Below are 16,437 nucleotides of genomic sequence, written 5' to 3' on the forward strand. Positions count from 1 at the left end.
ATTTCACTGATAGTGGTAGGAGGCAGATAAATTCCTAGGCAGACTAAGGACAGGTCCCTGGTGAAACCCAAACTTTAAGCCAAAGACTGTTTAAAGCCTGAAAACTGGCTGCCATTTCCAAGTAGGGTCCATGACTGGAGTAAGAACTTCTCCATGCCTTTTAGCCAATTGAATGGTGCTTTTTTCAGGCCCACCCATGGACCAATCAGTACGCAGCCCCCATTCTGAGCCCATAAAAACCCTGGACCCACCCACACATTGGGCTACCCACTTTTGGTTCCCCTCCTGTTGAGAGCTTTTCTGCCACTCAATAAAGTCACTTGCCTTTCTCATTCTCTAGTGTTTACAAAATGTCATTCCTTTTGGTCATGGGACAAGAACCCAGAAACCACCAAATGGTAAGTTGTGAAAGGAGCTGTAACATTGTCCCACCTTCCACCAGCCCCAGACAGCTGCCCCATGTGACAGGAAGCAAATCTTGAATTATTTATCTGAGTTCTTTGCATTGGTTTTCATATTTCTCTTGTGTCATGTTGAGCTTCTTTAAAATCAACGTTTTCAATTCTTTATCTGGTATGGTGAGAATTTGGGGTTTTTTTCTTTGGTTAAGATCTATTGCTGAAAAAATATTGTAATTTTGGGGGAGTGTCATGGTTTCTTGCTTTTCTATGTTTCCTGTGTTTTTACATTGATTTTTTTGCATGTGTAGTATAATAGTTTATCTTTTTTGAATTTACTTTTGTTTGTGGAGGTTTTGAAGATGTATCAATGGTCTTAATTGAGTAGGGCACTTTAGCTTTACTTCTTTTTTTTTTTTTTGAGACGGAGTTTCGCTCTTGTTACCCAGGCTGGAGTGCAATGGCGCCATCTCGGCTCACCGCAACCTCCGCCTCCTGGGTTCAGGCAATTCTCCTGCCTCAGCCTCCTGAGTAGCCTGGATTACAGGCAGGAGCCACCATGCCCAGCTAATTTTTTGTATTTTTTAGTAGAGACGGGGTTTCACCATGTTGACCAGGATGGTCTCAATCTCTTGATCTCGTGATCCACCCGCCTCGGCCTCCCAAAGTGCTGGGATTACAGGCGTGAGCCACCGTGCCCGGCCAGCTTTACTTCTGAGTGCATTCAGCAGTAAAGTTTTTGTATGATTTCCTTGGCTATAAACAGTTCATGTGGTTTTCTCAAGTGTGTTAGGGTGCACACTGTTAGTTATTAGTGGAGGTTTTGGTAAAGTTGTGCTGGGAACAGGAATGCCAGATGAGCTTATCTTCAGGCTTCAGCAGTACTGGTGGTGAGCTAAGTATGTCTATCCTTGTGCTTTGTGGTGGTGAATATTGGTACCTGTGTTGGCAGTTCCAAGCAGGCTGATTCTTGGGCTTCTTACTGGCTCTCTTAGATGCTGGTTGTGATAGCAGTGTACCAAGCATGTGAGTGCATCCTTGAATCCCTGGGCTGCTGGTGTGGCAGCCGTGATGGTGATGAGGCAGTGATGCCATACTCTTCTGGGTCTAGTGGCTGGCCTACAGAGCCCACTGCAACCACTCTTTGGCTAACTACATAATCATCATTAATAGTTTCAGTAATAGCCATTTCACAAGAGTTATTCAGAGACAATTTCAACTCACTGTGCAGATACTGTTGATACAATTTCAGGTGAAATGATAAATCACTTTCCAGTAAGTAGATGAGATCATGCATTCCCAAACCTTTATCTCAAGGGTTTGACTGGTAGAAGGCCACACACTATCCTGGCAGATAATGATACATAAGTCGCTTTTCCTTTTCAGTTAGGTTTCAGTTTCTTAAGTGGAAAATATCTCAGATATGAAGTAATAAGTATCATGTGAATAAAGTGTTGCTGGGTAGGCTGAAAGACAATCACTGATTATTCAGAAAGGAAAGATATTTCTCCTCAAACTCCCCATCATGCCACGTTTGGGTCTTTTCTTGTCTCAGTAGAACATATTGAAGATCACAAAACGGTCTCCAGAGCTTCGGTCTGTGTGTATTTGCCAAGCACAAAAGAGCTGATCGCTATGCGTGGAAGACCAGTTCATTACGGATGCCCGTGTTCCTTCGGGTGTTCGTCCTTTGGGAACTTGATGTGGTTTACAGAATCTGAAAGGACAGGTCTCTGAAACATTTCTCTGACATTTCTAGACTGTCTTCCGGGAAAATCTGGATACTTGCCGTTCAAATGCCAGTGAAGCCCCTCCACTTCCTTGGAGCCCCGGAACTGCATTTCTCAACGCCTCTGGAGGACCCTCCTGGCTTTCAAACAGAAGGCTAATTACTTAGGTTCAGAGGCGGGGCAGGCAGCAGCCTGGTAACTACATGACCCAGAAGACACTGCGGCGGACACAAGCAGCGAGTATAGCCAATGAAGTCACAGCGGAGAGACGTCTCCATGGGTTCTCAATGCGTGAGGGCGGGACTTCCTGCAACGCCCCCGTGCGGACATAAATATGGTTGCGTTGGGACCCGTTCACCCTTTTCGGCTGAGTGGAGCCTGTCGTGAAAGAGCGAAAAGACGCCAGAAAAGGTTCCCCCGTTGTACAGAGACTAGAGTGAGGCTCGGCTGAATCGGTTGCGGGCGCCTGTGGCGTCCGTCAGCTCCCAGGTCGCCGCCGCTCCCTCCCCGCTCCTCCCTGGCTGTGCTGGGGGAGGCCGAGCGGATGAACCTGATTGAGGTGAGTGCGGCGTCCCAGAGCGCCCCGCCCGACCCCTCCTCCGAGTGTTGAAGTCCGGAGGAGGGGCCCTTCAGATCACGCCCCTGTATCCCAAAAAGAGGGGCGTTCTTGTGTGGGGTACCGGTGTCCACGGTGCTTTGAGGTGGGGTACCTCCGGTCCGGGACCGGCACGTGCGAGGCTTGGAGGAACTGCAGAGCGGGCGGCACTGGGGAGCCCCATCGTCTTTGTCCCCACGGAGCAGAGGGTGAGGCGGAGTCTCTCCTGGGAGGGCAGCGGAGCCGCTGAAAGCCAGAGAAGGCTGTGCAGGAAGGTTTATGCACAGAGGTAGACGTTTGTAGTTGAAGAAAGCAGGATTTTTTTTTTTTTTTGAGGCGGAGTCTTGCTCTGTCTACCTGGCTAGAGTGCAGTCGTGCGATCCCGGCTCACTGCAGCCTCCACCTCCCAGGTTCAAGCGATTCCCTTGCCTCAGCTTTCCGTGTAGCTGGTATTACAGGTGCCCGCCACCACACCCGGCTAATTTTTGTATTTTTTAGTAGAGACGGGGATTTCACCATCTTGGCCAGGCTGGTCTCGAACTCCTGACCTCGTGATTCACCCGCCTTGGCCTCCCAAAGTGCTGGGATTACAGGCGTGAGCCACCGCGCCCGGCCGAAAAGAGGTTGTTAAACCAGGACAAGGGGACCTCTGAGGAGACCCCTTGAGTTACGGTAGGGCTGGGCCATAGTGGTTGCAGTAAAGGGGAGATGTGGTGAGATTCTGGTTGGATCTCAGAAATAAGAGTCGACAGGATTTTCTGCTGCATCAAATATAGCTATGAGGGTAGTGAAGGGTCTATTCCATGGGCTTTGTTTTGGCTTGAAAATCTGAAAGAATGGAGTTGGAGAAGTCAGCTTAAGGAGCAGGTTTCAGAGAGGATTACAAGTTGCATTTTGGAGGGCTGAGTTTTGGAGGGCAGGTGATAGATGGGTGCATAAACCTGACAGTCACTTTAGAAAGGCACAGACATGTCATAGGAAGGATTCTGGTCTGTGGCTGCAAAAACGAGTCCTGAATGGATTAAGGAACTGGCCTAGACTGGAGACTGAGATGTGAGATGGTTTCGATTCTGCACCTGCAGACCCAGCAGACCCTCAGGCCCACTCTTTGGATCAATAAGAAGGTCATCCAGACTAATGGGGAAATTGGGTCCAAACCTGGGTAGGGCTTTGTCACATCCAGTCAAGGGCCTCCAGCAAAATTCCAGCAACAGAAGTTGTAGCAGGCAGGCCTGGTTGCTGATGGGACCAGTAACTAACCTGTCCGCTTGTCTCCTCCCTACAACTTATTTACTTATGAATGTATAAAACATTTATTTAACCAGGAATGAACCAATATGCTTATAAATATGTGCACGTAAGTCAGCAGTTAAAAATGAATATAACCGCCGGGCGCGGTGGCTCAAGCCTGTAATCCCAGCACTGTGGGAGGCCGAGGCGGGTGGATCACGAGGTCAAGAGATCGAGACCATCCTGGTCAACATGGTGAAACCCCGTCTCTACTAAAAATACAAAAAATTAGCTGGGCATGGTGGCGCGTGCCTGTAATCCCAGCGACTCAGGAGACTGGGGGAGGAGAATTGCCTGAACCCGGGAGGCGGAGGTTGCGGTGAACCGAGATCGCGCCATTGCACTCCAGCCTGGGTAACAAGAGCGAAACTCCGTCTCAAAAAAAAAAAAAAACCAGAAATGAATATAACCAGTAGTTAAATTTATTCACTTAATAATTGTTTGAATGTTAATTTTTCTTTTTTCTCTTTTTTTTGAGACAGAGTCTTGCTCTGTTGCCAGGCTGGAGTGCAGTGGCACGATCTTGGCTCAGTGAAACCTCTGCCTCCTGGGTTCAAGCAATTCTCCTGCCTCAGCCTCCTGAGTAGTTGGGATTACAGGCATGCGCCACCTAATTTTTGTATTTTTAGCAGAGACGGGGCTTCACCATGTTGACCAGGGTGGTCTCTGTCTCCTGACCTCATTCTCAACCCACCTTGGCCTCCCAAAGTGCTGGGATTACAGGCATGAGCCACCGCGCCCAGCTGAATGTTAATTTTTCTATTTGCTTGCAGTGGAAAGTTTTATGTATCACATTTCCTTGACACTGTAAGAAGTGGGAAAAATACACACCCAAAATTTCAAAACCCTTCCATGTCATTTGTGCTGAAAACATTTATAAAATAGTTAATCCAGTAGAAATAAATTGCTGATATATAGTGTGTACTACTTATGTTTGTTGCCAATATGAGCCCTCTTAGTTGGCAATCCTTTTAATGTCCATTTTACTCATGAGGGTACTGAGACTTAGGAAACTTCAGTCCTGGTCAAGACACTGAACCCTGAGGACTTACTGTGTAGCCTCAGATAACTTTGCTCTAGTTGCAGGACCACAGGTGGTTGTACAGTTCAGCCTGTAGGATGCTGCATTGCTGTCTTAATCCTCATGGCCTGTCTCTTCCCACAGGGTTCATAGCAGTGGCAGCAATGTTTATGGATGCTGGACAGGTGAGTGGAGAGTTTCCAGCTTTCACCCATCTCAGCCGGCTTCAGCATGCTGATATAGGGAATGGTGTTGTCCTGAGACTGATCACCTTTTCTTCTTTCTCCCTCGGATCCAAAGAGAGCCTGTAATTCCACCAGACCTGGGTTCCAAACTCAGTCCCTGATTATATAGAGTGGTTCTAGTTCTTAGAACTGATGATCTGAGATTTGGCGTAACATCTCAAACACAGGATCCAGAATGTTCAAATGCTTGGTGGTGAGACTTAGATGGGATGCTGGGAGAATTGTAACTTAATGTTCTAGCTGGCAAGGATAAGGTGGTGCACAGCCGAAGGGCAGGAGGTTGGGGCATGCAGGGATCAGGCATGGAATGGCAGCCTGAGGTTCCAGGGGTTTTTTGTTTTTGTTTTTGTTTTGTTTTTTTGAGACAGTCTCACTCTGCCCAGGCTGGAATGCATTGGTATGATCTCAGATCACTGCAGCCTCCACCTCCCAGGTTCAAGCAATTCTCATCTCTCGGCCTCCTGAGTAGCTAGGATTACAGGCATGAGCCACCACACCCAGCTAATTTTTGTATTTTTAGTGGAGACAGGGTTTCACCATGTTGGTCAGGCTGGTGTCAAACTCCTGACCTCAAGCAATCTGCCTGCCTCAGCCTCCCAAAGTGCTGGGATTACAGGTGTGAGCCACTATGTCTGGCAATTCTAGGTCTTTAATCTGAGAGGGGTAGTAGCTAGGGAAGGTTTGAGAAAGGAAAAAAAGGTGATTTGACTCAGATTCTAAGGTGCTTCCTCTGCCTGCAGAATGGAGGACAGAGTGAGGATTGGGGAAGAACCAAGGATACCTGGGTGATAGTTCCTACCACAGTCCTGTGGAGGTTGGTGGTGGCTGGACAGAGTGGCGGCTGTGAAGGTGGGAGGCATGGGTGGCTTCTGTAGGTTTTAATCTAGAGCTGCTCACATTTTTTTGATGTACAGAGTGAGGAAGCTGGGAAGGTGGGATGCAAGAGGGAGTCAGGAATGACCCCATAGTTTTGACCTTGTTGAGAAGGATGGATGTTCCAGCAACTAAGATGTGGTAAATTCTGTAGTAGGGGGAGTTTAATAGAGCATATGAAGAACAAGGTTTGGGCCAAGTCAAAAATGTTACAGAGACTTGATTAGAGGTGCCAGACTGGCAGTTGAACACACAGGAATGTAATCCATTGGAGTTGTTCAGGATGGAGACATCTACTGCATGATAGCTGGTGTGTGCACCATTGTAAATATGTGGGTCAGATTTAGGAAGAGACATCTTTATATTCTGGAGGCAATGCCATTAGGGAAAAGGAAGGAGAAGGAAGAGGCTGAGGACTGGATCTTTCTGTAGGGCACCTGCATGGTGTCAGTGTCACCAAGACAGATGAGGGAGTGGATGGACTAAGGATACGTGTGTGTGTATTTGTGTGTTTATGTTGGGGATGGTCTTTGGAGAACAGAAAGGCTTTTTAAGGGGAGAGTGTACATAAAATGGATGGTGAGGTATCTCCACAAAAGAGATGAGATGGTAGTGAGGTTTGGGAGGGGCTTATTACTCTGTTATGGACTCAGCAGGGTTTTGTGTCAAGTCTTGGTTGGACCTGGATAGTTTCGTGCGAATTCTGAGACTATTTTGGCAGAAGATGGGATCAGCTAGAAGCATTGCTAGGCCTGGGTTGGGGATGGTGTTGGGGAAGTCAGTGTATCTGGGCTTTGGATTAGAGTTACGAGGATAAAGTTGTGACTGCTTATGGGATAGCATGCACATGTAGAAGGGAGAAACAGCCAAGATTTGGAACTCAAAGGAGATGTGCAAGAGTGTGTAGGTTTGGGAAGCTGAGGTTAAAGCAAGAAACAGGATTGGGCTGGGGGACCTTCAAGGCAGTGTTTCCTAAACATTGCATTCTGGTCAGTCCAGGGGAACATAGGATTCTGGTTACATTTGTCATGCACTGCAGGATTCTGTGTGCAGAGCGGCATGGTGAGAGGCCATGGAAATAGTCCTGATTGAGCTGTGGTGGTTGTTAGTGTTGCAAGAATGGAGGTGTTGGATACATGAGGGAGGTGCCTTCCAAAGTGTGAGTGGAGGAACATGAATAGATGGTCCCAGCCCTGGCACTGGGCACTTAAGGGAGGAGGTTGAGTCCATGTTTGGTTCAGTGAGAGGCAAGATCTGGGGGACTCTAGGGAAATTGAGTGACAAAAGAAAGGTAGGCCTCCATGTGCCAGGTTTTGGTGGTGCTTTTCAGACTCTTCCCCAACCCATCTTTGTTCTGTACTTGGAGTCAGTGATCAGTGGCAGTGAGGGGAGAGCAGGTACAGGTGCCACGAGGACCTGGTGTCTTCCTCCTTGAGAAGCAGGTGGAGGCTGAGCAGGGGGTGGATGTATGTGGGTGTGGTGAGGAGCACTGAAGATCCTGGAGAGGAAAGTGTATCAGTGATTGTACCCACAGGATTTCAATCTATGGACAAGAGTGAGTGATGACAGAAAAGCTAATGGCATTGAAATATTTTTTTTTTTTTCGATTGGCGAGAGATCATACCTGGATGAAATAATTTTTATTCCTTTCATTTCCTGAGTGGAGGGGGTATGCCATACCACATAAAGCCACAGAGGAAATAGCAGATTTGGTCAGGAGGCAGATGCACAGTTGAAGGGAGAGCATACATCAGAGGCTTTATTGGGGTTTTGGCTGGAAAGGCATGCAGTGCAGAGTGAAGAGCTTAAGACTGAGTGGTTTGCATGATTTTGGCAGGGTTGGGGCATAGAGACTATCCCTCCTTGTGTAGTACAAGCCTTATGTTGATTTAGGGCAGGAGAAATAATAGGAGGAAGTTCAGACTGTCGGATCTGGATTGTAAGGGAAATGTTAAAACACTGGTTGTTATTTTGGTCCTCTAATTCTTAGATTTCAAGTAGATAAATACACATCTAAGGAAACAGAATAAGAAGTTGCTCATGGGCCTGGAGTGGTGGCTCACGCCTGTAATCCCAGCACTTTGGGAGGCTGAGGCGGACGGATCACGAGGTCAGGAGTTTGAGACCAACATGGTGAAACCCTGTCTGTACTAAAAATACAAAAATCAGCCAGGAGTGGTGGTGCACCCCTGTAATCCCAGCTACTCAGGAGGCTAAAGCAGGAGAATCACTTGAACCCAGGAGGCAGAGATTGCAGTAAGCCAAGATCACACCACTACACTCCAGCCTGGGCAACAGAGTGAGACAACATCTCAAAAAAAAAATAAAAAAAGAAGTTGCTCATGGACTAAACTGTCATAATTTTGGCAGGATTGTATGGTTTTTGAGGACGTGGCCATACATTTCTCCCAGGAGGAGTGGGGGATTCTTAATGACGTTCAGAGACACCTGCACAGCGATGTGATGCTGGAGAACTTTGCACTTTTGTCATCAGTAGGTAAGGCCCTGACACCTATGTCAGTGTCTTGTGCTGGGCAATGGTTTTTCACTTTTTTCCTTGGCAGATCTGTCTCACACCAGATCTGTCTCCCACCAGATCATGGATGCTGCATTCTCTCCTTGTTTTCTGGCATACGTGTTGTGGGAGCCACAGCTGGGCTGTGTGATCTGTATCAGTTTTCCTTAAAAAGCTTAGCTCTTGTCACTCTGAAGCCTTATAAGATAAGGCTCAAGTCAGAAGTCTTCAGGTTTCTCTAGAATATCTTAAAGACCTTGCCTGCCCCTGGTTAGTTTACTTTGTCCAAATGCACGAAACCCCTGTCTGTACAAGACTTTCTCCATTCTTCTTGCTGACACACCTGAGGGATACCCCGTGTCAGGAATTTCAGGGATTTGACCTTGTCACTGCTTGTGAGGACTGTGGACTTATTGCTGCAGGACTTTCCACTAGAAGTTCTGGTAACTTTAGAATGTAGCATGTCCTGGGTTTATTGTTCTGTGTATAAGCTGTCTCCTCCCTTTCCCTGTCTTTACCCCTAGCTTGGCTAATGCCACACCTAGGTAGTTGCTTACCTTGAGCAAGATAGAAGTCCTGACAGAGTGGATATTACTCCATTGATGGCAAGAGATGCTCAAAGGGACTTGGCCCTGGTGGGTGGTAGCTCAGAAGGGGTATGATGACAGGGCTGGGTCCATATCACACTGGGAATTGATCCAGTTTGAGGCCCCTACCAGTGACCACACCACATGTCTCTTTCTTTCCTATTGTGATTTCTTTATTGACTTTCATCTTCTGGCTCCCACCTCTAACCCTACCTCTCTGACCTCTACCTCTCACGTTTTTTTTTTTTTTTTTTTTTTTTTTAGATGGAGTTTCGCTCTTGTCCAGGCTGGAGTGCAGTGGCTCACTGCAACCTCTGTCTCCTGGGTTCAAGGTATTCTCCTGCCTCAGCATCCCAAGTAGCTGGGATTACAGGCATGCGCCACCACGCCCAGCTAATTTTGTATTTTTAGTAGAGACGGAGTTTCTCCATATTGGTCAGGCTGGTCTCGAACTCCCGACCTCAGGTGATCCACCCACCTCGGCCTCCCAAAGTGCTGGGATTACAGGTGTGAGCCACTGCACCCAGCCACCTGTTCCCTTTTGCTGCTTCCTTTTTAGTGCCCTCCAACATATGACCTGTATTTAAGGTGTTGTGAGGTCTGCATGTATACTTCAGTAGTCCCTGAACACCAGCTCCACTGTCACATCGGATCTCTCTTGGTCTGGACACAGCCTTCTACATATTGCTCACCAGCAGCTATGGCCTGTTGAAAACCATTTACCATTACTGGGGGACTCTGTGCTCTGCACTGTACCACTCCCTATGTTGTTCCCCATCATCAGGACTGTTTCATTATGAGTTCCTGTCAGGCCAGTTCTGCCCAGTAGGCCTTCCTCTCACTGGCTTTAGTGTCCATGCTTGTCACCAATCCCGTGGTCTTGTGAGTTGGTCTGATAGACATCTGTGATTTGTGATGGGGCTGCCTTCCCCATCCAAAGTCAACGTACACTTCACCAGCATTTCTGTCCTTAGGTTGTTGGCATGGAGCCAGGGATGAGGAGGCACCTTCCAAGCAATATGTTTCTGTGGGAGTGTCACAGGTCACAACTCTAAAGCCAGCGTTGTCCACCCAGAAGGCCCAGTCCTGTGAGACATGTAGCTCACTTCTGAAGGACATTCTACACCTGGCTGAGCATGACGGAACACACCTCAAGCAAGGGCTGTACAGGTGTGCAGCCAAGCTTTACCTGCACCAAAAGGAGCATCTTAGAGAGAAGCTCACCAGTAGTGATGAAGAGAGGCCTTCATTTGTGAATGATGGTGTTCATGTGGCAGAGAGGAACTTCACATGCATGCAGGGTGGCAAGGATTTTACTGCTGATTCAGATCTTCAACAACAGGCTCTTCACAATGGGTGGAAGCCACACAGGGACACTCATGGTGTGGAGGCCTTTGAAAGTGGACAGAATGATTACAGCTGCAGCCAATGTAGGAAAGACTTTTGCCACCAACATATGCTGTTTGAGCACCAGAAAATCCATACAGAGGAAAGGCCTTATGAGTGCAGTGAATGTGGCAAATTGTTTAGGTACAACTCAGACCTTAATAAACATCAGCGAACTCATAGTGGAGAAAGGCCTTATAAGTGTAGTGAATGTGGAAAAGCCTTCAGACTCAAGTATAACGTTGTTCAACACCAGAAAATTCACATAAGGCCTGTAGAAAGGCCTTATGAGTGCAGTGAATGTGGGAAAGCCTTCCTTAAAAAGTCTCACCTACTTCAGCACCAGAGGATTCACACCAGGCCAAGGCCTTATGGGTGTAGTGAATGTGGGAAGGCTTTCTTTACACGGGCTCACCTTGTTTGTCACCAGCAAATTCATACTGGAGAACGACCTTATGGATGCAATGAATGTGGAAAATTTTTCATGTACAATTCTGCACTCATTAGACATCAGAAGGTTCACACTGGAGAAAGGCCTTTTTATTGTTGTGAATGTGGGAAATTCTTTTTGGACCGCTGCACACTCATTGTTCACCAGAGAGTTCACACTGGAGAAAAGCCTTACGAATGCAACGAATGTGGGAAATTCTTTAGATACCGTTCCACACTCATTAGACATCAGAAAGTTCACACTGGAGAGAAGCCTTATGAGTGTAGTGAATGTGGGAAATTTTTTATGGACATTTCCACACTCATTATTCATCAGAGAGTTCACACTAGAGAAAAGCCTTATGAATGCAGTGAATGTGGGAAGTGCTTTAGGTACTGCTTTACACGGAATAGACATCAGAGAATTCACTCTGGAGAGAGGCGTTACGAATGCAGTGAATGTGGCAAATTCTTTGTGGACAGCTGTTCACTGAAGAGTCATCAGAGAATTCACACTGGAGAAAAACCTTTCGAATGCAGCATTTGTGGAAAATCCTTCAGGTGTCGCTCCACACTTGATGCACATCAGAGAATTCACACTGGTGAAAGGCCTTACGAGTGTAGTGAATGTGGAAAATTATTTAGGCATAACTCAAATCATCTTAGACACTGGAAAAATCACTTTGGAAAAAGGTCTTTTGAGTGCACTGAATGTGGAAGAGTTTTTAGCCAAAATTCCCACCTCATTCGGCACCAAAAAGTTCACACTAGGGAAAGAACTTATAAATGCAGCAAATGTGGGAGATTTTTTATGGACAGTTTCACACTCGTTAGTCATCAGAGAGTTCATACAGGAGAAAAGCCTTACGAGTGCAGTGAATGTGGGAAAGTCTTTAAATACAACTCTAGCCTCATTAAACATCGGAGAGTTCACCCTGGAGAGAGACCTTATCATTGCAGTGAATGTGGAAGAGGCTTTAACCAAAATTCTCACCTCATTCAGCACCAGAAAGTTCATACCAGATAACGAATGTATGTAATATATAAAGCAGATATGGAAAGACTTCACACAGAAATCTGCTCTGATTTAGCCCTGGGACCTACGTGTTTTAAAAAAGTATTCTTGGCTGGGCGCGGTGCCTCACGCCTGTAATCCCAGCACTTTGCGGGGCCAAGGCAGATGGATCATGAGGTCAGGAGTTCGAGACTGGCCTGGCCAACATGGTGAAATCCCATCTGTACTAAAAATATTAAAAATTGGCTAGGCATGGTGGTGCATACCTGCAATCTCAGCTACTTGAGAGGCTGAGGCAGAATTGTTTGAACCTGGCAGGTGGAGATTTCAGTGAGCCAAGATTTCACCACTGCACTCCAGCCTGGGTGACAGCAAGACTCCATCTCAAAAAAAAAAAAAAAAAAAAAAAAAAGTATTCTTTGAGAATACAGATAACATAAAATCTAACATCTTAACCATGTTGAAGTGTATAGTTCACTAGTGTTAAGTCACTCACATTGTGCAATGAATATCTAGAAGTCTTTTCAACTTAGGAAACTAAGTCTATACTTTTAAAACCTTATTCCCCACTCCATTTGACAAGCACCACTCTGTATGAATTTTAGTAGTCCAGGTACCTCATATAAGAAAACTTAAGTCTTGTGATTTATATTGTGGCTTATTTTGCTTAACATAACATTTTTAAGGTTTCATGTTCTATAATCCATTAGAATTTCTATCCTTTGTAACTGCTGAATAAAATTGTTACAGTCACGTGTTGGTTGACAATGGGGAAGTGTCCTGAGAAAAGTGTTAATTGGTGATCTTTTTTTTTTAGTTGTGTGAATGCCAAGGATGTATGGTATACCCTATAGCACCTTGCTACAAACTTGTACAGCATATTACTGTGCTGAATACTGTAGGCTGTTGGAACATACGGTAAGTCATTGTTTTTAAGTATATCTAAACAGAAAAGGTACAGTAAAGATACCATATGAAAAAAGAATGGTAGACCCACATGGAGAACTTACCATGAATGGAGCTCACAGTACTGAAAGTTGCTTTAGGTGAGTCAATGAGTGGTGGTTGAATGTGAAGGCCTAGGATGTTACTGTACTGTAGACTGTATAGGTACCGTATACTTAGACAACACTAAGTATTATTATTTTTCAGACAGAATCTTGCTCTGTTGCCCAGGCTGGAGTGCAGTCGTACAATCATGGCTCACTGCAACTTCCACCTCCTGATTCAAGGGATTTTCCTGCCTCAGCTTCCCAAGTAGCTGGGATTACATACCCAGCTAATTTTTGTATTTTTAGTAGTGAATGGGGTTTTACTATGTTGGCCAGGCTAGACTCAAACTCCTGACCTCAAGTGAGCCACCTGCCTCGGCCTCCCAAAGTGCTGGGATTACAGGCATGAGCCATCGTGCCCAGCTGGACAAAATTATAGAATATTTTTTCTTTAATATATTAGCTGACCTTTTTTTTTTACTTTATGAGCTTGTATTTTTTTAAACTTTTGACTATTTTGTAATGTTTTGCTTAAAACTTTGTATAACTGTACAAAAATGTTTTTTATATCCTAACTTCTTAAACTTATTTTTGTTAAAAACTAAGATATGAGGCCGGGCGCGGTGGCTCAAGCCTGTAATCCCAGCACTTTGGGAGGCCGAGGCAGGTGGATCACAAGGTCAAGAGATCGAGACCATCCTGGTCAACACGGTGAAACCCCGTCTCTACTAAAAATACAAAAAATTAGCTGGGCATGGTGGCGCGTGCCTGTAATCCCAGCTACTCAGGAGGCTGAGGCAGGAGAATTGCCTGAACCCAGGAGGCGGAGGTTGCGGTGAGCCGAGATCGCGCCATTGCACTCCAGCCTGGGTAACAAGAGCGAAACTCCGTCTCAAAAAAACAAACAAACAAAAAAAACAAAAAAAAAAACTAAGATATGCATATTCATCTAGGCCTCCACAGGATCAGGATAATGTCATTGTCTTTACCCCGCACATCCTGATCCAGAAAGTTTCCTGGGGCAATAACACACATGGAGCTGTCATCTCCTAAAATAACAATTCCTTTTTTTGGAATACTTCCTGAAGGACCTGCCTGAGGCTGTCTTACAGTTTGTGTTTGTATGTATATACACACAACTCCATATATACTGTAATGTTGGAGAACACCTAATGATAAAAAGTGTAGTATACTAAGAACATAAGCTAGTAACTAGTATTATGTACTGTACATTATTGTATATGTTATAGTTGTATATGACTGGCAGCACAATAGGTTTGTTTATAACAGCATCACCATGAACATGTGATTAATACTTTGCCTTGGGGCTGGGCACACTGGCTCACGCCTGTAATACCAGCACTTTGGGAGGCTGAAGCAGGTGAATCATGAGGTCAAGAGATCGAGACCATCCTGGCCAACATGGTGAAATCCCCTCTACTAAAAATACAAAAATTAGCCGGGCATGGTGGTGGGTGCCTGTAGTCCCAACTACTTGGGAGGCTGAGGCAGGAGAATCGCTTGAACCCAGGAGGCGGAGATTTCAGTAAGCCAAGATAGCGCCAGTGCACTCCAGCCTGGCGACAGTGAGACTCTCAAGAAAAATATATTGCCTTACCATTGCCATCATGTCATTAGGTGATAAGCATTTTTCAGCTTCATTATAATTTTGTGGGACTGCTGTCATGCATGTGGCCCACTGTTGACTGAAAAGTGCAGTGCATGATTATATATGTATATGCCACTTTTCCTTTCGTTAGGGTTGTTTCCACTCCTTAGCTGTTAATAGCAGATGAGTATGAGTGTGCAAACATTTCTTTGAGGCTGTGCTTTAAATTCCTTTTGAGGATTTACCCAGAAGTAGAATTGGTGCTTCCTATGTTCATTTTACAAATATTTTTTGTTTTTTAATTTCTGCCCTCACAACGTTCCCATCCTATGTTAATTCTGTTTTAAATTTTTTGAGGACTATTTTTTATAGCAGCTGCATCAGTTTATACCCCCACCACAGTGCAAGGGTTATACTTTCTCACATCCTTGCCAACACTTTTATAATTTTTTTTTTTTTTTTTTAGTAGTAGCTGTACCAATGGGTTGAGGTGTTATTTGTTAATTTTTTTTTTTTTACTTCTTTATGGTTATTTGGCTTTTGTTGAGATGTAGTTTTTTAGTACATGTAGCAACTTCAGAAACATGAAAGTGAAAGATACAAAAAGAAAACATAAGCTTTGTTTCTCAACAGAAGCTCCATCAAGTTCAAGACAGTTTAACTGATACCAAGCTGAGTCCATCTCTAAAGAAGTGAGGTTCCTGGGAATTTAACCTTGTGTATGCAGTGCTTTTTTATATTAACTAAAGAGAAATGGATGGCCTTTAAAGAATTTTTAAAAGTAGGAAACAAAAAAAGAAGGAGCCAAATCCACTGTATGGTGGATCCCTTAGGATTTTACATCAAAATTCTCATAAAGTTGCAGTTATTTGATGAGAGGAATGAGCAGGAGCATTATAGTGAAAAAGGATTCCTGGTGAAGTTTTCCCGGGGGTTTTCTGCTAGTGTTAGCTAACCTCAAAACTCTCAGGCCGGGCGCTGTGGCTTATGCCTTTAATCCCAGCACTTTGGGAGGCCAAGGTGGGCGGATCACCTGAGGTCAGAAGTTTGAGACCAGCCTGACCAACATGGAAAAACGCTGTCTCTACTAAAAAATACAAAAATTAGCCAGGCGTGGTGGCGCATGCCTGTAATCCCAGCTCTTCAGAAGACTGAGGCAGGAGAATCGCTTGAACCCAGAAGATGGAGGTTGCCGTGAGCCGAGGTCATGCCATTGCACTCCAGCCTGGGCAACAAGAGTGAAACTCCATCTCAAACTCTCATAATCAGATGTTATTGTTCTTTCACCATCTAGCAGGCCAACAAGCAAAATACTTTGAGCATCCCAAAAAACTTGCTGTGACCTTTGCTCTTGACTGGTTTGCTTTTGCTTTGGCTGGACCACTCCGACTCTTGGTAGCTATTGCTTTGATTGTGATTGTGATAAAGCCATGCTTCATCTCTTGTACAGTTCTTCAAAGAAATGCTTCAGCATCTTGATCCTGCTTGTTTAACATTTACATTGAAGGTTCTTTTGTCTGCAGCTTATATGGATTCAGTGGCGTTGGCACCCATTGAGTGCAAAGTTTACACAACTTTAATTTTTCAATCACAATTGTGTAAGCTGAACCAATTCAGATGTCTGTGGTGTCATTGTTTCTGCTATTAATCATCAGTTTTCTTCAATTAGGTAATGAACAAGATGAATTTCTTCCTTCAACTTTAGCTGAATTAACATTCTTCTGATAGAAGCTGTTTTCAAACTGATGCCAT

At 45.1% G+C, this 16,437-nt stretch overlaps 1 protein-coding gene across 2 annotated transcripts; it reads left to right on the plus strand.

The window, feature by feature from the left end:
* Positions 1-1,208: 1,208 nt before the first annotated feature.
* On the plus strand, positions 1,209-12,257 carry ZNF17 (zinc finger protein 17). 2 transcript variants are annotated; one of them, XM_017509489.2, is made up of 4 exons: positions 1,209-2,687; positions 5,179-5,219; positions 8,523-8,649; positions 10,229-12,257. In XM_017509489.2, exons 2-4 carry the CDS (start codon positions 5,199-5,201, stop codon positions 12,094-12,096), a joined length of 2,016 nt encoding a protein of 671 aa, XP_017364978.1. In that variant the 5' UTR covers positions 1,209-2,687; positions 5,179-5,198; the 3' UTR covers positions 12,097-12,257. The 2 variants fall into 2 exon arrangements, with proteins under 2 accessions (XP_017364978.1, XP_017364980.1); XM_017509491.2 differs by lacking the exon at positions 5,179-5,219.
* The last annotated feature ends 4,180 nt before the right edge of the window (positions 12,258-16,437 follow it).

This window comes from Cebus imitator, unplaced genomic scaffold, assembly GCF_001604975.1.
Source record: "Cebus imitator isolate Cc_AM_T3 unplaced genomic scaffold, Cebus_imitator-1.0 Scaffold417, whole genome shotgun sequence".
NCBI classification, from domain to species: domain Eukaryota; kingdom Metazoa; phylum Chordata; class Mammalia; order Primates; family Cebidae; genus Cebus; species Cebus imitator.

Bases quoted from the DNA above. Each gene is read 5' to 3' on its own strand.
- ZNF17 (XM_017509489.2), top strand. From the start codon at position 5,199: ATGTTTATGGATGCTGGACAG. The intron at 5,220-8,522 runs GTGAGTGGAGAG...TAATTTTGGCAG, and splicing joins TGTTTATGGATGCTGGACAG to GATTGTATGGTTTTTGAGGA. The intron at 8,650-10,228 runs GTAAGGCCCTGA...TTCTGTCCTTAG, and splicing joins TGCACTTTTGTCATCAGTAG to GTTGTTGGCATGGAGCCAGG.